Here is a 25818-nt window from a genome sequence, read left to right on the forward strand (position 1 = left end):
CGGTTATTTAATTTTTTTTTTAACATGGATTCAATAAAAGTGAATTTTTTCCTGATTACTTTTGCAGATTGCTGGATAGCAAAATTTGCTCTCTGTCCATTGTCTCTGTAGTGTGACATTGCTGTATGCAATTCCCAGGCTGTGATACCTGTGTATATTTTCCCTGTGCTGTGACATCACTATGTGCATTATCTCTGTACTGTAACACTACTGTGTGTATTATCCTGTGACATCACTGTGTGTATTATCACTCTGCTTTGTCATTACTGCATGTATTTTCTATGTGCTTTGATATCATTTATGTATTATCTCTGTACTGTGACATCACTGTCTGTATTATCTCTGTACTGTGACAGCACTGTCTGCATTATCCCAGTACTGTGACATCACTGTCTGCATTATCCCAGTACCGAGACATCACTGTCGGCATTATCCCAGTGCCGAGACATCACTGTCTGCATTATTCCAGTACCGAGACATCACTGTCTGCATTATCCCAGTACCGAGACATCACTGTCTGCATTATGCCAGTACTGAGACATCACTGTCTGCATTATCCCAGTACCGAGACATCACTGTTTGCATTATGCCAGTACTGAGACATCACTGTCTGCATTATCCCAGTACCGAGACATCACTGTCTGCATTATGCCAGTACTGAGACATCACTGTCTGCATTATCCCAGTACCGAGACATCACTGTCTGCATTATCCCAGTACCGAGACATCACTGCCTGCATTATCCCAGTACCGAGACATCACTGTCGGCATTATCCCAGTACTGAGACATCACTGTCTGCATTATCCCAGTACGGAGACATCACTGTCTGCATTATCCCAGTACCGAGACATCACTGTCTGCATTATCCCAGTACGGAGACATCACTGTTTGCATTATCCCAGTACCGAGACATCACTGTCTGCATTATCCCAGTGCCGAGACATCACTGTCTGCATTATCCCAGTACCGAGACATCACTGTCTGCATTATCCCAGTACCGAGACATCACTGTTTGCATTATCCCAGTACCGAGACAACACTATCTGCATTAGTACAGGCAGTCCCCGGGTTACATACAAGATAGGGTCTGTGGGTTTGTTCTTAAGTTGAATTTGTATGTAAGTCAGAACTGTATATTTTATTATTGTAATCCCAGCCAGAACTTTTTTGGTCTCTGTGACAATTGGATTTTAAAAATGTTGGCTTGTCATAAGAATCAATATTAACACTAAAGCTTCATTACAGACACCTGTGATAACTGTTATAGCTGTTTATTGTAGCCTAGAACTAAAGTACAATAAATTACCAATATCCAGAGGTCCATTTGTAACTAGGGGTCGTATGTAAGTCGAGTGTTCTTAAGTAGGGGACCACCTGTACTGTGACAACACTGTCAGTATTATACCAGTACTGTCACATCACTGTATGTTTGGTCCTATACCAACATCCAGGCTGGGGATTCTAATATACCAATGTTCATCTTTTAGAAAGATCCAGAGAAGTTGGAAGTAGAAAAATGATTTCTTGTCTTCTTTGAAAGCATCAAGAAGTAAATGCTAGACTGACCATTCTGAAGCTGCTGTAAGGTTTCATGATGAGACATATTCTATTTGAAGTTACGAGAAATGGACAATTGTAATTGCTAAATATTTCTTCACTATACTTATAAGAAAGCGACTGAACAAAAAAGTGTGAGAAATATGGAATTTGGTTTAAATTTCAGACTTATCTTATGTATGCAATTCCTTTCTGTAATTAAAAACTCTAAAATTAAATTTTTTTATTGAACCATATAATGCAATTAATCATTATATTTAAATAAAATCATACAGTAACAAACAATATTATTTATAGTACAAATCAGTCAAATGATACAGTTTCCCTACACAATTAGCTGCATATACATGGTGATAAATAGCAAAGAGAAGCGCAGTGTCTCTCATAAAGTGATTAAAAGGTTAAGGCATATGGCAGGGACTGGCACAATTAAACTATTGTCCGTGATCCCCTATATGGCTGAAACATATGTGAGCATGAGGGAACACGTTATAACAAGATGCTTAAGGCACATACAGACATGTCCTGCCCTTTCAGGTTCTATAAAGGTTTTTCATGGCTTCAAGCATTATTTTGGCTAAACATTAGGCTGTAATCAGAAAACCATATCACCCTGGTCCTGCAATGCACACAATGTAACATATGGAGTTATTATTATTATTGCTTACATGCAAAAGTATAGCCATACATAATGTAATCACTACCATTACTTCTTATAAGTTGTTCACTATTGTATGAAAATATTATTATCAAACTAAATAACATAAATCCATTCTGGCCATGTCTACTAGTTATAAACAGGTTTAACCACCACTAACCTTTCTGTTTTCCAACCCTCCACTTCATGTTTATTTTCTACAAATTTGGTAATACCAATACTGATGCCAATAAAGTAACTTCAGTGGAAAGTGGATGTGGCAGGTTCTGGGTCAGGACCACAGTGTCTGGTTGGAAAATGTGTCTAGGTGGCTTTGACCTTCACAGTATTAGCATAGAGTGCTAAAACATGAATTCATTCAGTTGTAGCCTAAACTTTCCAGAAATGTTCGATGGAAAATCAGTATTGTTCTAGATCCAAGGAACTTTTTTTTTTTTAAACTTCAAAATACCAATAATGTAAGCAGTATTCACTAAATTCACTGCACAGCACATACAAAGCAGCTGAAGTATTCCTCAGTGACCCCGAAACAGCACCACTCTCTGCCGTTGTTCCATGTCTGACATTCAAGTTCAACCTAATTCTCGCAATGTGGTCAATAATATATCATGAACTACCTGATTGTCCAAATTTTACTTCCCCTTACCGTAACACGGGATGGGATAAAAACACAATTTAAACTTCCAATAATAGCAGTAACCATTGGCATGAATGGTTATTGAAACACAGCATAAATATGATTTTTATATGCTCCAGATATGTTCACATCTACACCAGAGGCTCTGTTAGGAGATTTCCAGTGCAGACTCTCACAAACAAAGTACCGGTGGTCTCCTACTTAAGAACACTCAACTTACAGACGACCCCTAGTTACAAACGGACCTCTGGATGTTAGTAATTTACTGTACTTTAGCCTTTGGTTACAATAAACAGCTATAACTGTTATCAATGGTGTCTGCAAATAAGCTTTATTGTTAAATCCCGGTTCTTATGACAATCCAACATTTTTAAAGTCACAGAGACCGAAAAATTTTTTGGCTGGGGTTACAATTATAAAATATACAGTTCCAACTTACATACAAATTCAATTTAAGAACAAACCTACAGAATCTATCCTGTACGTTATCCCGGGGACTGCCTGTATAATACAGCAAAATTAAAGACTCCTTTTCAATTATATACAATGGAGTCTGTCAGCCGGTATAAATGGTGTCCGTAATAGATAAAACACGGCTTTGTAAGCATACAGGCATGGGTTAAATTTGGGTGGATACAGTTTCAGCTAAGTCCTCTCCAGCAAGAAAATATATATGTATTTCTAATAGAAAACTGTCTGCGGCCATAGCCTGAGGGATAGTTTATATAAAAACAAAAGCTTTAAGACATCCGCAGAGCAGAAGGAAATCTTTCTGCAGCTCATCAAAAAATCACTTGCTAAAGACTGAGCAACCAGGAAAGACTTACACACTGTCATGTTAGTTTAATAAAGGTATTTCTTATATTCTCTAATCAGGTGACACACAGGTCAAATATATGTTCTCATGCACACAAAAAAATCTAAACCTCAACATCACTTGATTTAAAGGGGTTTTCTGAAAGTTAGGAAAAAAAACTAAAGGTGGCCGGAGGGAGCTGCTTAAAAAAATAAAGATCTACTTACCTTCCAACGCCCTCCGGGTGTCCAGTGCTGCTGTTGCTCCGGTCCGGGGGCCATGTAAACAAACCTGGCTGCCGAAGCAGCACTGGCCTCAACAACCATCCAGTGCTGTGAATAGGGATGGGTAGGCATGGCAGGCCAGAAGCTGATTCCACGCTGCTCCCGTGCCCATGTTTGTTTACATGGCGCCCGGACCGAAGTAACAGCAGCGCGGGACACCCGGAGGGCGTCGGAAGGTAAGTAGATCTTTATTTTTTTAAGCAGCCTCCTCTGGCCACCTTTAGATTTTTTTCATAACTTTCGGACAACCCCTTTAATGAGGATCTTCTCCAAGTTACCTGGTGATAAATATTTCTGGGCTCCAAGATATATATATTGGACAAAGATTATGTCATCAAACAAAAGCTATTGATGTATTTTTATACTTGACCGGCTCAGCAATGTAGCCATAACCAAAAAGATTTTAACCCCTTCATGAAAACCATCAGTACATCTACCTATTTTATCAATGCACCCTGCAGTTAGGACGCATATAAAAGGCCGACTGAACATGAGCGTGTACAGCCTGAGGAAACAGACCAGTCTGGTGGCCCGATCCTGCGGACTGCAAACTGGATGGGAGTCCTTTCATTATATAGAAATATAGAAATATAATACAATGACTCCCTACTGTGAATTCAATGCTGTCTCTGCACATTGGATGGCAGACATGGAGTCCTTGCATCGTAATTCTGCATGATGCAAGGATTACCATCCTGTGCACTGTGTGCAGTCTATAGGAATGGCCAACATGCAGACCCATTTCAATGGGCTGCTCGCCAGTCTTAAAAGGGGACTAGTCATCAAAAACAGGCAACATAAACCTTACTCAATCCCCCACTGGGCTTTTGTTGAAAAGTTAGGTGCAGAGGTCCAAGCTTAAATCTACCTCCTCTCACAGTAAAATCATTCCCCAAACCTTTTCTGCCTTTTGGTATGTTGTCCCCACTCATCACTGCTTGGCTCCGTACATCCCAGGGTGCTTGAAATAATAACAAGATTCCTACACAGTGTTCACTACTATATACACCACGCAGTGAGAGGGACAGGAAAATGATAGGGAGAGGACTTCCTGTCTGCTGAGGCTGAGATCTGAAGAGACACCGTGCTGTTAATCAAAAGGAGGCAGAGTTCACTAGCAGCCTAAAGAAAGCATGACTCTTCTCTGTAGAATTTGACTCTTCTATAATCTACACTCACCGGCCACTTTATTAGGTACACCATGCTAGTAACGGGTTGGACCCCCTTTTGCCTTCAGAACTGCCTCAATTCTTCGTGGTATAGATTCAACAAGGTGCTGGAAGCATTCCTCAGAGATTTTGGTCCATATTGACATGATGGCATCACACAGTTGCCGCAGATTTGTCGGCTGCACATCCATGATGCGAATCTCCCGTTCCACCACATCCCAAAGATGCTCTATTGCAGTGATGGCGAACCTTTTAGAGGCCGAGTGCCCAAAATGCAACCCAAACCCTTCTGACTTGAAGTGAAGTGCCAACACAAAAATTTAACTAGAATAACAATGTTTTAATTGAGAAAACGAGCCATAGAGAGAAGCCCCCCCCCATATACGTAATATAGTATAAAATGCATACAGAATGCAGCCATGTAGTATAAAATGCATACAGAATATATATATATATATATATATATATATATATATATATATATATAATATATAAATGTATACACATATAAACACCTACATATACTCATTACATACATATACCCATTACATACATATACATATACTCATTACATACATATACACATACATATACTCATTACATACATATACTCATTACATACATATACACATACATATACTCATTACATACATATACTCATTACATACATATACACATACATATACTCATTACATACATATACACATACATATACTCATTACATACATATACACATTACATACATATACACATACATATACCGGTACTCATTACATACATATACTCATTACATACATATACACATTACATACATATACACAGATAAACTTACTTTATTTTCTTTTATTCTACAGGAAGGTTCTCCAGGAATGCATGCAGGTTATGCATTCTCCACTCCCACCTGGAGCGGAGGAGAGGGGGGCTACGGAGCGGAGGAGAGGGAGGCCATGGAGCGGAAGAGAGGGGGGCTACGGAGTGGAAGAGAGGGGGGCTACGGAGCGGAGGAGAGGGAGGCTACGGAGCGGTAGAGAGGGGGGCTACGGAGCGGTAGAGAGGGGGGCTACGGAGCGGTAGAGAGGGGGGCTACGGAACGGGACAGAGGGAGCAGAGCAGTGCGGACCGGCCCGGGATAATTACTGCGCATGTGCGGTTTCTATGGGAGCGACTGAAACTTTCAGCGCTTCCCAAGTTACCGCGCATGCGCAAAAACTCTGCGGTACTGTCTATGGAGCGCCGCTCGCATAGACAAATTTTTACAGGCAGCGGGCAGAGACTTACCGGCGACGGTACACGTGCCAACAGAAACGGCTTCGCGTGCCATAGGTTCGCCATCGCTGCTCTATTGGATTGAGATCTGGTGACTGTGGAGGCCATTTGAGTACAGTGAACTCATTGTCATGTTCAAGAAACCAGTCTGATGGCGCATTATGCTGCTGAAAGTAGCCATCAGATGTTGGGTACATTGTGGTCATAAAGGGATGGACATGGTCAGCAACAATACTCAGGTAGGCTGTGGTGTTGCAACGATGCTCAATTGGTACCAAGGGGCCCAAAAAGTGCCAAGAAAATATTCCCCACACCATGACACCACCACCAGCCTGAACCGTTGATACAAGGCAGGATGGATCCATGCTTTCATGTTGTTGACGCCAAATTCTGACCCTACCATCCGAATGTCGCAGCAGAAATCGAGACTCATCAGACAAGGCAACGTTTTTCCAATCTTCTACTGTCCAATTTCGATGAGCTTGTGCAAATTGTAGCCTCAGTTTCCTGTTCTTAGCTGGAAGGAGTGGCACCCGGTGTGGTCTTCTGCTGCTGTAGCCCATCTGCCTCAAAGTTCGACGTACTGTGCGTTCAGAGATGCTCTTCTGCCTACCTTGGTTGTAACGGGTGGCGATTTGAGTCACTGTTGCCTTTCTATCAGCTCGAACCAGTCTGCCCATTCTCCTCTGACCTCTGGCATCAACAAGGTATTTCCGCCCACAGAACTGCCACTCACTGGATGTTTTTTCTTTTTCGGACCATTCTCTGTAAACCCTAGAGATGGTTGTGCGTGAAAATCCCAGTAGATCAGCAGTTTCTGAAATACTCAGACCAGCCCTTCTGGCACCAACAACCATGCCACGTTCAAAGGCAGTCAAATCACCTTTCTTCCCCATACTGATGCTCGGTTTGAACTGCAGGAGATTGTCTTGACCATGTCTACATGCCTAAATGCACTGAGTTGCCGCCATGTGATTGGCTGATTAGAAATTAAGTGTTAACGAGCAGTTGGACAGGTGTACCTAATAAAGTGGCCGGTGAGTGTATAATAGTAGCAGATAATTTTAGATGATATGGGGAGGGCTTTTAACCCTTTACCAGCAGGAATTACTGGTGTGAGGAGTATAATAACTTCCTTAACCCTTTGCACATTTGGTAGTACATGTACGTTGGGAAATGCCGTCTGTTGGCACATCCCGACATACATGTACGTCTCGGTGATCACCCGGGCTCAGTAGCAGAGCAACTGCGATTGCAGTGGGAGCTTGGCTATATGTGATAGTCGGGCTGCCGCAGTAACAGCTGGGATCACGGCATCATAGTGATCACTAATCATAGTGACCGCGGCGCTTATGGAGCAGTGCCGGGTACTAACCTGGTGCTTCCATGGCAGCCCTGGGGGCCTATGAAGGTCCCCAGGGTTGCAGGCAGCGAGTGCCTGTTAGCCTGCTTTCAGCATTTTCATGTTCCACACTGAGAGTAAGTGAAAAAGTAAAAAAAAAAAAAAGTTTAAAAATAAATGATAAATAAATAAAGACCCCCTAATGTCCAATCACATATAAAAATCAAATTTTACATTAAAAAGGGAAAAATCAGCACAAAACACTACATAGTGGGTATCACCATGTCCCCAACAACCCGTAAAATAATATAAAATTGTAAGTGAAAAAAAAACATTATCATATTTTCAGAACCAACCTCTAAAGGTTGATAAAAATTGATCAAAAAGTAACATTTACGAAAAAAACGGAAAAAAAGCCCTAAACAGCTCCGTATATAAAAAAATAAAAATGTTAAGCCTTTTAGAACACGTCAATGCAAAAACAAGCACAAATTAGTTCTGTATGCTGCAAAACAAGGCAACCATAAAAAAGCTATATAAAAGGGGTATTGTCGTACTCGTGGTGAATAAAGATAACATTATTTTTATGATACAGTGAACAAATAAAAAACTAAAAACCCTAAACGAGAATTAATGATTCTTATCCTCACCAAAAAAGTTAATAAAATCTCATCAATTAGCTATTGAATACTCTAAATGATTCACCTGAAAAGGTTTATTGCAGAAATAATAAACCCCCATATGTCCAAGTTACAAAAAAATAAACATGTTATAGCCTGTAAAATGTGACAATGCAACCCTGCTCTGAATGGTGCTCCTTCCCTTCTATGCCAGCCTAGGTGCCCATACAGCAGTTTATCAACACATATGGGGTGTCAACATACTCTGGAGAAATTGGGTATTAAACTTTGTGGAGCTTTTTGACATTTAATCCGTTGTAAATTTTACATTTTGGGCCAAAATGAATTTATTGTCCAAAAATCTATTTCACCTCCATTTTGTTATTACTCCTGTAAAACACTTAAAGAGTTAACAAACTTCTTAAAGTTGGTTTCTCATAGATTGAGGGGGGTAGTTTCTATAGTGGGGTAATTTATGTGGTTTTACTATTATTAGGCCTTTCAAAGTCACCTGAAAACTAAGCAGATGCCTGTAAATATAGGTTTTTGCGATTTCCATAAAAATATGAAATATTGCACCTACAATTCCAAGGATGCATAAAAAGGACATAAAGAGGGCATATGTTATTTAAAGTTACATAAAGTTATTTGGGTGCTATGACTATCTACTTGAAAAGCAAAGAATTTAGAACTTTGAAAATTGAGAATTTTTCTAAATTTTTGGCAAATTTAATTTTTTTTCATCATTAAACGTAAAAGATATCATCCAAATATTTCTACTAATTTGAAGTACTATGTGTGATGAGAAAACAACCTTAAAACTACCTGGATATATTAAAGCATTTGAAGGTTATAACCACTTATAGTGACAGATTAAAAAAATTGGGCTTGGTCCTTAAGAGGTTAAGTAATTTTGAACAGTTTTGGCTGTCTTTATATATACATCACTTCAATGTTTTGTAATGATAAATTTACTGCTAATGAAAGAAAAGTGGCTGAACCAGTTTTGAATGGATACATTGTATAAATAATAAGGACACTATTACAAGTCAGGGTGGCACATGTATCATACTTTTTCGGTTGCCACTTTTTAAAGTTTCCTGAAGTTGGCCTACTTAATCATTGCAATGCATCTTAAGTTTTTCCCCTTTGTGATGCATGTGATGTTTAGTTTTACGTTTGCGACTTTTTAGTCCCAAATAGTAGCTCCCAAAAGTAAGTCTGGGTCTAGCATGCTCTGTTTTGGGACTTATCAGGCACAAGAATGTGACAATTTCAGAACCCAAAAGTCTTGCTTGCTTGATTCTACACCTAAAATGTTACACAAAAAGAAAAAGAAAAAGAAAGCAATAGGAGTGATACATGTCCCCCAGTATTTTGTACCAGCATTTCTAAACCAAATTAAAGACAACAAAAAAGCTATATTGTAAGCATCTGAACCTCCTACATAATTAGGAAAAAGGCTTTAGGCTCACAACTATGTGATAATATGAGACAAAACCTCAATTTATGGACTTCCAAAGTAATGGAAAAGAGAATTTCAGGATTGTTGTCCAAGAGCAGATCTTGAGAAGAAAAAGATTACGGTAAATTAATGTTTTTGACTTCTATTTCTTCAACATCACATGCAGCTTTAGAAAGGTCACTATTACAGTTCATTGACTGCTTGCTGTCCTTTAATTGTACTTTTTCAGTTCTTCGTATATAACCTACACATACGGATGGATGAACTGAGGGATTGAAGAATGTAATGACAGATATTGCACTGCAACATTTAAGGTATTGTAAGTAATGAATGTTTCACAGACAAGCAAACAACAGATCCCATTAAATGTCCCTAAACAATCAAATTTCTGTCTGATTCAAAAGAAGTTGTGTGAATTATTTAGCTCACATACATAGATTTTCAATTACCAAACGACTTGGCTCCAGGACAGATTTGCACACCAAAGTCTTAGTGTCTAACTATCATACAATTCTGAGTAGTGATGAATTAGAAATGAAATTTTTAATTAAATATTAAATGTGTTTTTTAGCTGCTGAGAGGCTGGCTTCGCAAAAAAATTATTTCACAACTGTTTGTTCATTGAACGATTTAAAATAGTAATACAAGAAGAAAAAGCTTTATGGTTGCTTAAATGTATTTAGAAGGTAGAAACAAATGTTGTAGGATAATTAAATATCACATACAGAACCAACTAGGGAGACTGAAAAAGTATGTAGAAAAGAGATTAAATAACAATACCAACCACTGCAGCCCAAAGTACAGAGAATAAGTGTCATAGTCAGGGCAGTTAGTAAGGGCAATAGGCATTAGATGTAACATACCGTAACTTTAAGTTAAAGGTGGGCCAGGGAGTCTCTTAGCATATGGGGTGCAATGAGCAGGGGGAAGAGTATCTGTCCACAGACAGATAAATACAGCTACTGACTTTCCATGCTTAAAGAAATATTCTCTATATTTTCTCTATTTTTTATCTGCTCATCAGGATAGGTCACTAACATCAGAAGGGTCTGAAAAAACTGACATCTACTGAGTTGTTTGAATGGTTTGGAAAGGGTGAATGTTTGGTGGTAGCAAAACTTTTATTTCATGCCAGGCAATGCATTGTTAGGCACTGGCTTGATGCTGCCGTGGGCATAAGGCAGTGATGGCAAACCTTTTAGAGACTGAGTGCCCACACTACAACCAAAACCCACTTATTTTTCGCCACAAAGCAATTTAAGTAGTAATTTATTGCTACATGTTCTACCACAACTTTCACTTGTATTGGCCTCTTGAGGATAACAATACAGTTGACCCAAGAAGGGCAAATTTGGCTTCTCTCCAGGGTCCCCCTGTACAGAAAGAGACAACAGGCCAGCAATGAATCCGCCCCCTTCCACATGCTTTCCTTCTTCCTGCAGTCACAAGCAACCAAAATAGCTGGATGTGCTGGATTGATGGCTTGGGTGCCCACAGAGAGGGCTCTGAGTGCCACCTCTGGCACCAGTGCCATAGGTTCACCACCACTGGCATAGGGGGATATGGTCAGAGTGCTGTATTGTACTGTACTGTGTGCTGTATTGTGCTGAATTGTACCAGATGGATATGAAGGTGTATATGAAATAGGGGTATGTGAGGAATTGAGAGAAGCAAAGGACTGATTGATCAGGTTTTTGGAGACCAGACGGTGAACATTGAGGGCTAAGTTTGCTGGACGGGGATCCTGTTTTGGGGTATGGTTTGACCGGTTGAGGGTGAATGGTGGGTGTTTATTGCTACATGTCTTCGGCTTTGCTTTTTACATGTATTGCTGTATATGACCTTTGAATTTTTGGAAAATAAAGTAGGAAAATGTGTATATGTTATCAGTCTTGGATGAGAGTGTTACTACAGCACAAAAGAAGGCAACTGGGAATAAATATTTGGGCCATGTGTGCCACTATTAAGATATTATCAGTGTCAAGCTGAATAATAACAATGGCAGAAAACAATGAAGCAAACGCCTGGCACATTTATAACAACCCTCTACATGGTTTTATAACAAACTTAAATCTGACAATGATAAGAGCCAACATACCGACAACTGCTGTATAAGGAGCTCTAGAAGGAATGTGATTTTACTGCTCATAAGGACATAAGTGCTATTCTCTAGACAGTTACTGCAGGTCAGTATGTAGATATTCACAGCATTGCAAACGGACCTGCAACAAGAGGAAACAGATATTAGAGTCAAACATATTTCATCATTATCCATACTCGGTACGGTTGAGACAGTCAATGGTTGTTTAAGTAGAGAGCGTGCTCCATTGCTTGTACTTGCAGTCACCGGGTTACGTACAGGATAGGTTCCACAGGTTTGTTCTTTAATTGAATTTGTATGTAAGTCGAAACTTTATATTTTATTATTGTAGATCCAGACAAAAAAAAAAAATTTCCCCAATGACCATTGGAGTTTCAACATTTTTTACTGTAATTCGACCAAGGATTATCAATAAAGCTTCATTACAGACACATTACAGCTGATCACTATAGTAAAGCATCCAGAGAGCTTCAACAGAGGTCACAGTGGGCAGAGGGTATGTCTTTAACTAAGGGTTGTCTGTAAGTTGAGTGTCCTTAAGTAGGGGACTGCCTGTATTAGGTAAAAAGAGTAAGCCTTGTGGTCCAAATTACTATGTGTGTATGTGTTATTCCACAAATTGGTGGATATTACAAAATTCAAGGAATAAAGAGCTGTAAGCTGTAATATAATATTGCGTTAAAGGCAGAATATCCACCCTTATCCTTTCTGAAAGGGTATAAATCTCTTATGCTTCATATTAAATGTATGTAAGTAGGAGGATAAAATGTAGTTTAAAATTATTTTATGAATGCATCTTACAAAATATCTTCTGGAACAGGGTATTCGCAAAATTAACCAAGCTCAAATATAAAAATGTAATTAATGTAATATAATAAAATGAAATGTAATATAAAATCTTCTACTATAAGTAATACAAAATATCCATCAATATCAATCCTAAAATATAGATCCATTTATTTATAGAAAATATCTTCTTTGTAATTGTTCAAAAATGTAAAGCACCAGCATTGCAGCTGGGGAGACACATATGCAAGAAATAAGATGTGCAATCTAAATTACCGAAATATACTTAAATAATAATATAAAAATATTGGAATTCTGTGAGAAAGAAACTTCCAGGGTAAAGTATTCCATTTGGTGTTATCAGGCTAACAGAAAGTCAAAATAGTGGAGAGGTGCATGACCTAGGAGCTGACTCCTCCTTTCCATCTGCCACAGCAGCCAGTTCACCATCTGTCCCAGACATAAAATACAGAGATCACACTCATCATGTATTAGAAATGTACACCCATAAATCAATCCTTAAAAAAAATCATATATGACTTGTTAGGGTGTAGGAAATCCATCCATAGCTAAGATACTATGGTGCAGTGATGGCAAAACCAAAATCAACTTATTTATCTTTTAGTGCTAACACAGTAGTTTAAGCAGTACCTTACTATTATTTATTGCTCCCTACTTGTGGTCCCTGACACAACTTTCAACTGTATTGCCCACTAATAGAGTTGAAAGAAAGAGGAGAATGGAGAGGCCTGGATTAGGAGCTCCAATAATAATCTAAGCCTGTCCACACCTTCAGCTCTGCCCCAGACATTTGCCCACACAGGGGGTTGTTTTCCCATATAACTGGGGCTCTCACAAGTTTTTATAGAAATTAAATATAAGAAATAAAAAAGAAAGTTAAAAAAATGACCCTACGGGTCCTTTATGACTTCATGGGGAACAGGAAATGTAAAAAAACAAAACACACATACACAATATTAATAAATATTTAGAAATAAACATTAATGTTTCCCTATTAAAAAAAAAAAAAATCCCTTTCTACGCTATAAAAACATTGCCATAGTCACCCTGTTTGACTGTACATTTTATATATAAAAAAAGTTCCTTTAACAGTTCTTAATTTTTAACTAGCCCTATGTGTCATGAAAAAAACTGCGCAATTTTGAAGGTATTGCACAAGAAATAAAAGTTAGGGCCCTTAAACCAATTCGTACAAAAATTTACTAAAAACGCACAGTCAATGAAGCATTTTAAGAAATGTTACGAAAGGGATTAATGGTAAAAATCTTGTTGTTTCTGAAAGGGTTTTTGGAACAAGAGTGAAAAAAATTTCTCATCTTATTTATTTTTATATACATATAGCGATTCTAAATGTATTTGAAGTGAATATATCATCAATATTTTGATCAAAAATAAAAACATATTTTATTTGCTTTTTTTTGATTATAGAAAAAGATGTAGTCCAGGCTTCCAAAAGATCACGACCACCACGGAAATTAATAAAAAACTTTCCATACTTTTATTCAGTTGGGATAATATCATTGTATCAGGTTACAAAAAACATAGTGAATTGACTTCAGCCCATGCATTTCGGAGAAAGCTAATTTTTTTCATGGCACAGACCCCTCGTCGCTCCGTCAGACTAATGGAGCAGATGGCCGCACATGACCGTTCTCCTCCATTAATCTCTATGGAGCTGATGGAAATTGCCGAGTGCGGCACTCTGTTTTCGTGATTTGCAGGGGTCTCACCACTGAGACCCCCAATCATAAACTTCATTTATAATAGATATAGATGTATAGATAATAGATATTGATATTCAAATAGAACTAACAGTGTATCTAATCATATGTACAATATAACTTCCATTGTAGTTGATGTCTGATATACTAATTTGCAGAGTCAAATGTCGAAGTCAAACAATCCTATATATGACACTATATGCTGAGCAAGTATGTGGTCATGTGTGGTAAATATAGTACAGGCGGTCCCCTTCTTAAGAACACCCAACTTACAGACGAGCCAGGGGCGGGTGGATGCTGTGACATGGAGAGAGGAGGAGAAGGCTGATGATGGAAGGTTTCCCGAGGGTGGTTGGGGGCTAGTGCTCCTAACTGAACAGTATCCCCCCAAACCTCAAGCTCTCTCCACCACAGAACATCTTCTCTGCTGTACCTGACGCTCTTATGTCCAGGATCACCACTAACAGGCTCTTCTGAAGCCTTGTGAATGTCAATCACAGCAGAGAGGGCATCATGAGGTGGTGAAAGCTTGACTTCAGTGCCAACCTCTCTGACCCCCTCGAGTTTATGCAACTAATTTACATCTCACAACATTGATTCTCAGGATGCTGTTACCTTTCTGGGCCATGAAATAAACATGATATTGAAGGTTGTTTGGTTACTTGATTAAATACTGGTGGATAAATTTAATAGACAGCTACACCTCATGGAAAACAGAGATGGAAATCTAAAAGCTATTGTAACTTGTTAACAATGTCTTTTAATGTTAGTGTCAAATTTTTTTAAAGATAAAGCTTGGAGGAGCAGTGAAGTGAAAAAAATCCTATATAGTTCTTTTCTTTTACCTTTTTTTTATTATAAAATTACATGTATGCTCCTGTCATCTATTACGTATGAAAACAATGAACTCTTACTTTAATGGGACACGGGGGGATGTGGTGGAGTTACTTGGAGGTGTCACGGTTTGCAGGATCTGTTCCAAAACGGATAGTCCACCAGCAGCCCGAAACGATATCTGGTCAGAGGCATTCTTTAAAGAAAAAAGAATAAGCACACTTAATCCAGTAATACAAACTAAAAGAGACAAAGAAATAAAAATGAAGTTACAATATTTACAGTTTATGAATTGCTATGTACAATCCACATATATTGTATCAAGAAATGTACTTGTGACAAGAAGAACATTATAAATATATCTTTTAGAAAAGTGCTTATTTCTCCACAGAATCTCTTCCTCTAACCCTTTCCTTGCTAAACATTCTTGTTCGTGTTCTCCAAAAACAGACAGAAGCCTCAAATAAATATGAAATTGCATATTAGACCAGTGTAAGAGGTCTAAGGACTTGACCGTCTTGTGTGCTGGATGATAAATGTGGAGTAGTATAAGACTGCTGCCCCATCCATTAGTTTATCTACGTTACTGTGCCAGCTAAATATTTGCTCCTTGTTTGGTTCTGTATCCATTTGGAAACCCTTACCCATCTTTTAGTAGAGTACATTTTCATTTGGCTATAGTAAGGTCAGCAGACATTCATGAGATAAAACCTCCCACAAGCACAAATAAAAACAATAATCTATGGTCTTTCTAATACAATGCATATTCAAATCTGACAGGTTTACTCTTCCTGTAAGGCAATGACTGAATAGCTATTCTGAAAAGATTGAAAATACCATATTTACTGACACAACTGCAGGGTTCTTTACAGTGTAACAAGCCATGAATCTTTCTAATATAGAGATCACAGGGACACATTTTCAGCCTTCGAAATGGATTTTCAGCAGATAAAGAGTGAAGGAGACAGGAATTGTATGATATTTTAGGGTTTCACACAGTTTTTTATACCAATAAATGACTTGTAAATTGATATGTCATCTTACTATGATCGGTGGGTGGTTGACTTCTGAGAACCTCCTCTGATCATATACAAGCCATATTGCTGATTTGGTATATCATGCTCTTCCCGTTTTTTTTCATGTAAAATAGGATCTCGGCAACCAGTTGTACAGGGAACTGCAGACATCATCTTTCATATGAATGAAGCCAGATGCGTTTTTCTACACAGCCAGGTAACTTAGGATGCCCCATAGCAGGCAAAGGGATGCACTGCTACATTTGTGCAGTTTATGACTTTGGACCCCATGGTCATAAAGTGATGGTATATTCAAGAAATATCCCACTCCATTTAAATATGGGAATATCCATTCAAACTTATTTTACATAAATATATAAACCACCATCTAAGCCCTGTTGCACGGCTTCCGCATCCCTGTGTATGAGCCTAGTGCCTCTGAGAAATAACTCAGAGCAGATCCTCTTGGCCGTGCTTGTGGCTCTGCCAGTCCCATAGAAGTTTATGGGGCTGCGTGTCATCCGTTTTGCAGATCACTTCAAATACCCTTCAAGGGGTGGGGAGAGTATGCTGACCTAGAGCATACTGCCAGCCTTACGTTAGTTTTGCAGATCCACAGAAGACGAGTGACATGCGGCCCATGTTTGCAGCCATACAGCTCAGTCTCTGGAAAAATACACAAAATGGCCTAGTGACCTGTAGCTTGTGGCCAAAGAAAAAATATGATTGTGTGCAGGAGGTCTAGTAGCAATGTTTTTGAATCAGCCAAATTCTTCTATTAAATACACTACAGACATCTAGATGCTGAAATTCTAGGCAGGAGATACTAGGCACACACTTATGCTTGTGGCGCTCAGTGATCTGCTATGTCCTGGAATCTCCTCTGTGTGTGGCAGCCCCAGAGACCTGTTTAAACAGCTAAAAGGTCCTCAGTCTCCAGGGCTGGCAGTGTGACTGACAGCAGACTAATAAGCTTAGCGGCTGCCTTCCAGTAACACAGCCAGAAGGGGGATAACAGGGGACGACCTGAATTACACTGCATGGGGATCCTTCCAATTTTGACTACAAGTTACAATTACCTCAGCTAATGAAAAGAACAACAGCTGTTGACATGGAGGGGGTTTTCCCTGGGTGAGGGGTCAGGACAGCTTTGTACTTGACTTACTGAGAACAGAAGGGATTGGACTATTTAACCCTTGATTAAGGGAACAAGAGCATGCTGGACGATAGAAAAGATGACTTTCTAACACTGCTGCTAACACAACGTGCTATACATGATGTTAATAAAGATCGGAGAGAGATATACATTTTATATTTCATTCCCGCAACATTTATAGTGCCAACATTTCCTGCGTCGCTGCAGAGATATTGTCATAATTCACATCACATCCTTGTTCTAGTGAGGTTCATAATCTAATTTCCCCATCTCAGACAAGCATACACACAAGGGTCAACCTTAAAGGAAGCCAGATAAACCACCAGTATGATTCTGCAGTGTGGGCGGAAACTGAAGAACCTGGAAGAAATCCATGCAGAGCAGGGTAGAGCGGACAGGCCCCATACAGATGCTGACCTTGTTTGGTCTGGACAAGAATGCAAGACTATAAGGGTTAAAACAAAAGGGATACGGTGGCGTAATATAAAGATTTAGTATTGTACAGTGTAGATGGTAGGGTCACGAGCATTAAAGGGATACCAATTACATAGTTTATACGGTCCATCAACTTCAACCAAGAAATTGAAATATTTTTGCAAATGTCACAAACATAGATCTAGCTTAAATTACATTACACTACATTTTTCTAGCCTTTATTATTAGCTTTTCCTTGCTGCTACAAAATGAACTAATGTAATGGTTACATATAAAAAATACACAAGTAATAATTGAACCAGAGTAACGCATTTTAAGAGTGCAAATGACTGGTATTTTCCTTTCCGTCCTCAAAAATGAAGCACTGTGACTAGTTACAATAGCTCACTTTTAACAGTCGAGGTGAATGAGGCCCATTGTAAGCTCCAGCCATCCTCTTACTACATAACAAGGACATGGCCCACTAACTTCTCTGTATCTGCATGTTGTGTCCTGTAGCTACATGGTTTCTAGTACAGTCTTCTCATGCCTCCTGCTGCCTGAGTAAGGGACGAGCCAGCCATGCATTATTATAGCAGACAAAAAGTTTGATGACCACTTGGTGCCTATGATGTACAATAGTCAAACAGGCAGGAGGTATGATTCCCTACATCCACTTCCCTCCTTGGTGACTGCAGTACCTCTTAAAGACTGCACCAAGAATTATGTAGCTTCAAGGTGAAGCCGTGAATGAAACATGCAGGAACATGAGAGCTAGAAGGCCATGATCTTGCTTATACTTTGTGAGGAAGGGGGGGGGGGGGGGGGCTGCTGACAGATTCCCTTTAAGGCAGTTTATCTTAAGATCCAACTGCTGAAATCTAACATGGACAGCCCTGCTTTCCTTATAAGTGATGGAAAGGTAAGACCATGTACACATTTATTTTTACCAAAACAGTACATGTCTATATGAACCATATGCTGACTGTCTGAGGACCATAAATGTCAGGATGCTCAGCAAGTAACTGCAACAATGATATAAAATTGCATCTACATTTACATGTAATTGTGGTAAACACCTTTATCATGTAAAGGGCTACATGATGTGGAGCATTTAGTGTTATTTTACAGCATTCTGTATGGGTAACGTAAGGAGCTTACAACCTTAACTTGTCCTTCAAGGATGAACTCTACTTTCTACTCAGAGATAGTGCTTCTCATCATAGTTACCTATATATGACTGAGACTGATTTGGCAAGCTCTGTGCAGTGCTGTGTAATCTGTGTGTGCTATATAAATAAAGGAATTATTATTATTAACATCTCCCTCCTAATCATCAGAAAAGCAGCTGCTTACAAATGAATATAAGGTTCTTTTGTATGAAGGACCAGTCATCAAAATGGAGAACCAAAGTAAGTAACGTCACAATATGTACATGTTCATCTACGTGTCTATACCCATCAATCCCTTTAGCATCCTCCTGTCCCATTCTAGTAATGGGGGATACTAGAAGGGAAGTGGTGGATTCTGGGAAGAAACCTGGTGCGGCTCATCATGGATCATGTTTGCATCTGTGATATTTCTTGGAGAGGTCATTTTGATTACAGGAAATCTCACCCCAATATGTTTTATACGCGCTGTGTTAATGTTTAAATCAAATTGTCTCATTTCTCCTTAATAGGATCACGGTGAAGTAACAAGACGGTCACCTCATGACTCTGTAATAAGGCGGCACCGGTACCTCAACTTCATTACAGTCCAGGCGGCCGTTTCACTTTAATTAGATGCTCCACTGAAGCCACTGCCAACTTTTTACAACATATTTACCCTTTTATGGGCAGAAAACCAGTAATAGTGATTCCATCCATACAACGTTCCTATCAGACATTTATCACATCCTAGATCCATAGATAAATGAGAAGACTGACCCCTGTGATACACAGTACAAGAAAAAGTACAGATTGCTCAAAAAAGCCATATAACACAAATCTAGTAGAAGGTGTAATCTGAATGTTAAACTCATGGATCTTTAGACTGTATATACTTGCAGATAAAATGGAGAGGAAAAATACTTATACAAAGGGGAGGCAGAATACAGGTACAAGGGAGAGGCAGAATACAGGTACAAGGGAGAGGCAGACTACAGATACAATGGAGAGGCAGAATACAGGTACAATGGAGAGGCAGAACACAGGTACAATGGAGAGGCAGAACACAGGTACAAGGGAGAGGCAGAACACAGGTACAATGGAGAGGCAGAACACAGATACAAGGGAGAGGCAGAACACAGGTACAATGGAGAGGCAGAATACAGGTACAATGGAGAGGCAGAATACAGGTACAATGGAGAGGCAGAATACAGGTACAAGGGAGAGGCAGAATACAGGTACAAGGGAGAGGCAGAGTACAGGTACAAGGGAGAGGCAGAGTACAGGTACAAGGGAGAGGCAGACTACAGGTACAATGGAGAGGCAGAATACAGGTACAATGGAGAGGCAGAATACAGGTACAAGGGAGAGGCAGAGTACAGGTACAAGGTAGAGGCAGAATACAGGTACAATGGAGAGGCAGAATACAGGTACAAGGGAGAGGCAGAATACAGGTACAAGGGAGAGGCAGAATACAGGTACAAGGGAGAGGCAGAATACAGGTACAAGGGAGAGGCAGAATACAGGTACAAGGGAGAGGCAGAATACAGGTACAAGGGAGAGGCAGAATACAGGTACAAGGGAGAGGCAGAATACAGGTACAAGGGAGAGGCAGAATACAGGTACAATGGAGAGTCAGAATACAGGTACAAGGGAGAGGCAGAGTACAGGTACAAAGGAGAGGCAGAATACAGGTACAAGGGAGAGGCAGAATACAGGTACAAGGGAGAGGCAGAATACAGGTACATGGGAGAGGCAGAATACAGGTACAAGGGAGAGGCAGAATACAGGTACAAGGGAGAGGCAGAATACATGTACAATGGAGAGGCAGAATACAGGTACAATGGAGAGGCAGAATACAGGTACAATGGAGATGCAGAATACAGGTACAAGGGAGAGGCAGAGTACAGGTACAAGGGAGAGGCAGACTACAGATACAATGGAGAGGCAGAATACAGGTACAAGGGAGAGGCAGAGTACAGATACAATGGAGAGGCAGACTACAGGTATAAGGGAGAGGCAGAATACAGGTACAATGGAGAGGCAGAACACAGGTACAATGGAGAGGCAGAATACAGGTACAAGGGAGAGGCAGAGTACAGATACAATGGAGAGGCAGACTACAGGTATAAGGGAGAGGCAGAATACAGGTACAATGGAGAGGCAGAACACAGGTACAATGGAGAGGCAGAACACAGGTACAAGGGAGAGGCAGAACACAGGTACAATGGAGAGGCAGAACACAGATACAAGGGAGAGGCAGAACACAGGTACAATGGAGAGGCAGAATACAGGTACAATGGAGAGGCAGAATACAGGTACAATGGAGAGGCAGAATACAGGTACAAGGGAGAGGCAGAATACAGGTACAAGGGAGAGGCAGAGTACAGGTACAAGGGAGAGGCAGAGTACAGGTACAAGGGAGAGGCAGACTACAGGTACAATGGAGAGGCAGAATACAGGTACAATGGAGAGGCAGAATACAGGTACAAGGGAGAGGCAGAGTACAGGTACAAGGTAGAGGCAGAATACAGGTACAATGGAGAGGCAGAATACAGGTACAAGGGAGAGGCAGAATACAGGTACAAGGGAGAGGCAGAATACAGGTACAAGGGAGAGGCAGAATACAGGTACAAGGGAGAGGCAGAATACAGGTACAAGGGAGAGGCAGAATACAGGTACAAGGGAGAGGCAGAATACAGGTACAAGGGAGAGGCAGAATACAGGTACAAGGGAGAGGCAGAATACAGGTACAATGGAGAGTCAGAATACAGGTACAAGGGAGAGGCAGAGTACAGGTACAAAGGAGAGGCAGAATACAGGTACAAGGGAGAGGCAGAATACAGGTACAAGGGAGAGGCAGAATACAGGTACATGGGAGAGGCAGAATACAGGTACAAGGGAGAGGCAGAATACAGGTACAAGGGAGAGGCAGAATACATGTACAATGGAGAGGCAGAATACAGGTACAATGGAGAGGCAGAATACAGGTACAATGGAGATGCAGAATACAGGTACAAGGGAGAGGCAGAGTACAGGTACAAGGGAGAGGCAGACTACAGATACAATGGAGAGGCAGAATACAGGTACAAGGGAGAGGCAGAGTACAGATACAATGGAGAGGCAGACTACAGGTATAAGGGAGAGGCAGAATACAGGTACAAGGGAGAGGCAGACTACAGGTACAAGGGAGAGGCAGAATACAGGTACAAGGGAGAGGCAGAATACAGGTACAAGGGAGAGGCATAATACAGGTACAAGGGAGAGGCAGAATACAGGTACAAGGGAGAGGCAGAATACAGGTACAAGGGAGAGGCAGAATACAGGTACAAGGGAGAGGCAGAATACAGGTACAAGGGAGAGGCAGAATACAGGTACAAGGGAGAGGCAGAGTACAGGTACAATGGAGAGGCAGAATACAGGTACAAGGGAGAGGCAGAGTACAGGTACAAGGGAGAGGCAGAATACAGGTACAATGGAGAGGCAGAATACAGGTACAAGGGAGAGGCAGACTACAGATACAAGGGAGAGGAAGAATACAGGTACAAGGGAGAGGAAGAATACAGGTGCAATGGAGAGGCAGAGTACAGGTACAAGGGAGAGGCAGAATACAGGTACAAGGGAGAGGCAGAATACAGGTACAAGGGAGAGGCAGACTACAGAAACAAGGGAGAGGAAGAATACAGGTGCAATGGAGAGGCAGAGTACAGGTACAAGGGAGAGGCAGAATACAGGTATAATAGAGAGAAACAATACAGGTATAACAGAGAGGAACAATACAGGTATAATAGAGAGGCAGAATACAGGTATCATAGAGGCGCAGAATATAGGTATAATAGAGAGGCAGAATACAGGTAAAATAGAGAGGTAGAATGTAAAGGTACAGTGAAGAGGCAAAATTCAAATACAATAGAGAGGCAGACTTCAAGAGGCAGAAATCTAATCTGCCCTAATCTGTAATTTAATAATACTGGAACCTAACCTATCTCGCCAAAAAAAATTTATTTTATTAATATGGAAATTAACTGAAGAGACTACTGGGGCGTGGCCTGGCCAGGCACTGGGAGCTAAGGCTACCCCACGCCCCAGTAGTCTCTGCAGTTAATTTACATATTATTGAAATAAAGTTTTTAACAAGTTAGGTGAGGTTCCAAGATTATTAAATTGCAGATTAGGGCAGAGGCAGGCATGAGGAATCTACCATCACATCTTTTGAAGGTAAATTCCTCATGGTAGGTTTCCTTTAAGCATGTATATATGGTCAAAAGCAACTCAGAAAAGGAATAAGAGTATATAACAGAATATATTTGCAAAATGGATTAAATGCAAAAGAGGCTCAGCAGGACCAGTAGAAAGACAGTAGAAAGCTGGTCCTACCTGAAAATCTTATCCAAAAATGGGTATTGCGTTTATACAGTTAGGGAACTACTGAACTTGTGAAAAAATTAGGAAAAGCAAGCAGCAAGAACTACTTTTACAGACAAAGTAAATACAAAGCATATGATTAGAATCATAAAAAGAATATGGTGGATAAACTAACTTTTGCTAACCAGGTAAATTCTCCACCACTCCAATGGTCTCCCAATGGTCCCTATGAACTGTTTTGCCCAAAGCAGAGGACTGCTTTAAGTGTCCTTAGTTTTATGTTACATACATGAGGGGTTCACTGCTGAAGATAGTTTGGACTAGTTTGGACATCCTCACTGCAGTACAGCTAAAGGAAAGGTTGCACTAAAAAATAACATATTTCTTAAATACATTTTTATTTGAAATATTAAAAATTGTAGGAATTGTTCATAATTAAAATAAGTTCTGCCATGTAAAGCACAATATCTTGGGATTCTCACTTGGGCTGCTAGTTTGCTAGTTCTGTAGGTGTTTTCTATGCAGCATGAACCTCATTTATATCAAAGACAGAATTACAGTAGAATATAACCTTTGTCGCGTTCAGCCCAAATGGTACGACACGCTAAGCAGCAGTCTTTCAAGTGAACAAAACTAAACAAAAGGGTTTTCTCCGGCAAGTATGCTCACATGATACACTCTTTGTAATAAATTACAGTACAGGCAGTCCCCGGGTTACATACAAGATATGGTCTGTAGGTTTGTTCTTAAGTTGAATTTGTATGTAAGTCTGAACCGTATACTTTATCATTGTAACGCCCAGCCAAATTTTTTTTGGTCTCTGTGACAATTGGATTTTAAAAATGTTGGGTTGTCATAAGAACGAGGATTAACAATAAATCTTCATTGTAGACACCAGTGATAACTATTACAGCTGTTTATTGTAGCCTAAGGATAAAATACAGTAAATTGCCAACATCAAAAGGTCCGTTTGTAACTAGGGGCGTATGTAACTAGGGGACCACCTGTATAGTGTATAATAAAGTATAACCCAGTGGGTTGGGTGCACCTCATTCTGTCCTCAGACCTTCAAACACAGCAGGGTTCAGCTCAGAAAAGTTTCTGACATCCACATCACTTCCCTGAGATTTCACTCTCACCTGACACTGATGGCTTTAATGGGCATTTTCAACTATGGCCTGTAACATGGGAGAAGCCATTCCCTCCAGCACTTTGACCCTCTGTCCCAGAATAGTTGTTTTGAAGTTATACAAAAATGTGTGTATCTAGTCACTATTGTTGCTGATTTTTATTTGCGGATGCCAGGTACCTCCGTGAACCTACCATCCAGAATAACCCTCTGTGCCTTCCTATACTATACTATACTATATAAAAATCAATACATCCACTACTGACAATAGATGATGTCCCAAGTTATTTACAACTCCTATCTAAAAAAAAAAAAGCAAATGTATTCCCTTTATAGATAGGCAGGGCAATAACAGTGGAGGGGGGGGGGGGGGGGTTACCTGGTGAGTTAATCTGTTATCTTAATTATTTCTCTCATGGCAACACATTTTGCAGTATTTTATTTTATACTCTGCCCTAATCTTTAATTTATTAATCCTGGAACCCAACCTAACTTGCTAAAAACTTTATTTTAGTAATATGTAAATTAAAGGGGTTTTAAAAACTAGTGAGGGCCAGGCTGGGGCGGGCTATTTAAAAATAATAAACATCCACTTACCTCCTCCGGAGCCGCCGATGTCCCGCGCCGCGGTCCCTTCGATCCGTGCCCCTGTTTGTTTACAGGCGCACGGAAGCCGCGCACAGGGAGCTTCCGGTCCGCGATGTGGCCGGCTCCTCCCATCCGTCCCTATCTCTCAGCGTTGTAAGCGCTGGGAGATGGTGTCGGATGCGAGCTTCCGGCCGCCCGGAAGCTCCCTGTGCGCCCTTGTGATGAAACCGGCACACAGAAAAGACCGGCCGCGCCGCGGGACATCGGCAGCGCCAGATGAGGTAAGTACATGTTTATTATGTTTAAATTGCCCGCCCCAGCACTGCCCTCAGTATTTTTTAAAACATGGATAACCCCTTTAACTGCAGAGGCTACTGGGGTGTGTACTAGCCTGGCCAAGCAATGGGAGCTAAAGCTACTCCACGCCCCAGTAGTCTCTGCAGCTAATAATAATAATAATAGTAATTCCTTCATTTATATAGCGCACACAGATTACGCAGCGCTGAACAGTGCATGCCAAATCGGTCCCTGTCCCAAGGGGTTCACAATCTGATCAACCTACCAGTATGTTTTTGGAGTGTGGGAGGAAACCGGTGGACCCCCTCGCAAACACTTACTAAAATAAAGGTTTTTTTTAACAAGTTAGGTGAGTTTCAAGGATTAATAAATTACAGAGAAGGGCAGAGGCAGGCAGGAGGAATCTACCATCAGATCTACCTCTGATACTAGATTCCTCATGGTAGG

At 40.3% G+C, this 25818-nt stretch overlaps 1 protein-coding gene across 3 annotated transcripts in view; it reads right to left on the reverse strand.

The window, feature by feature from the left end:
- SCAPER (S-phase cyclin A associated protein in the ER) overlaps positions 1–25818 on the reverse strand; it is a 163247-nt gene that overhangs the window by 36707 nt on the left and 100722 nt on the right. For all 3 annotated transcript variants that reach the window (XM_072147687.1, XM_072147688.1, XM_072147686.1), the window contains exons 23-24: positions 15339–15454; positions 11894–12017 (exon numbers count right to left, since the gene is read on the reverse strand). In XM_072147687.1, coding sequence (XP_072003788.1) covers positions 11894–12017; positions 15339–15454 — 240 coding nt within the window. The remainder of the gene's footprint in view (positions 1–11893; positions 12018–15338; positions 15455–25818) is intronic.

This window comes from Engystomops pustulosus, chromosome 4 (genome assembly GCF_040894005.1).
Source record: "Engystomops pustulosus chromosome 4, aEngPut4.maternal, whole genome shotgun sequence".
In the NCBI taxonomy this organism is placed as follows: domain Eukaryota; kingdom Metazoa; phylum Chordata; class Amphibia; order Anura; family Leptodactylidae; genus Engystomops; species Engystomops pustulosus.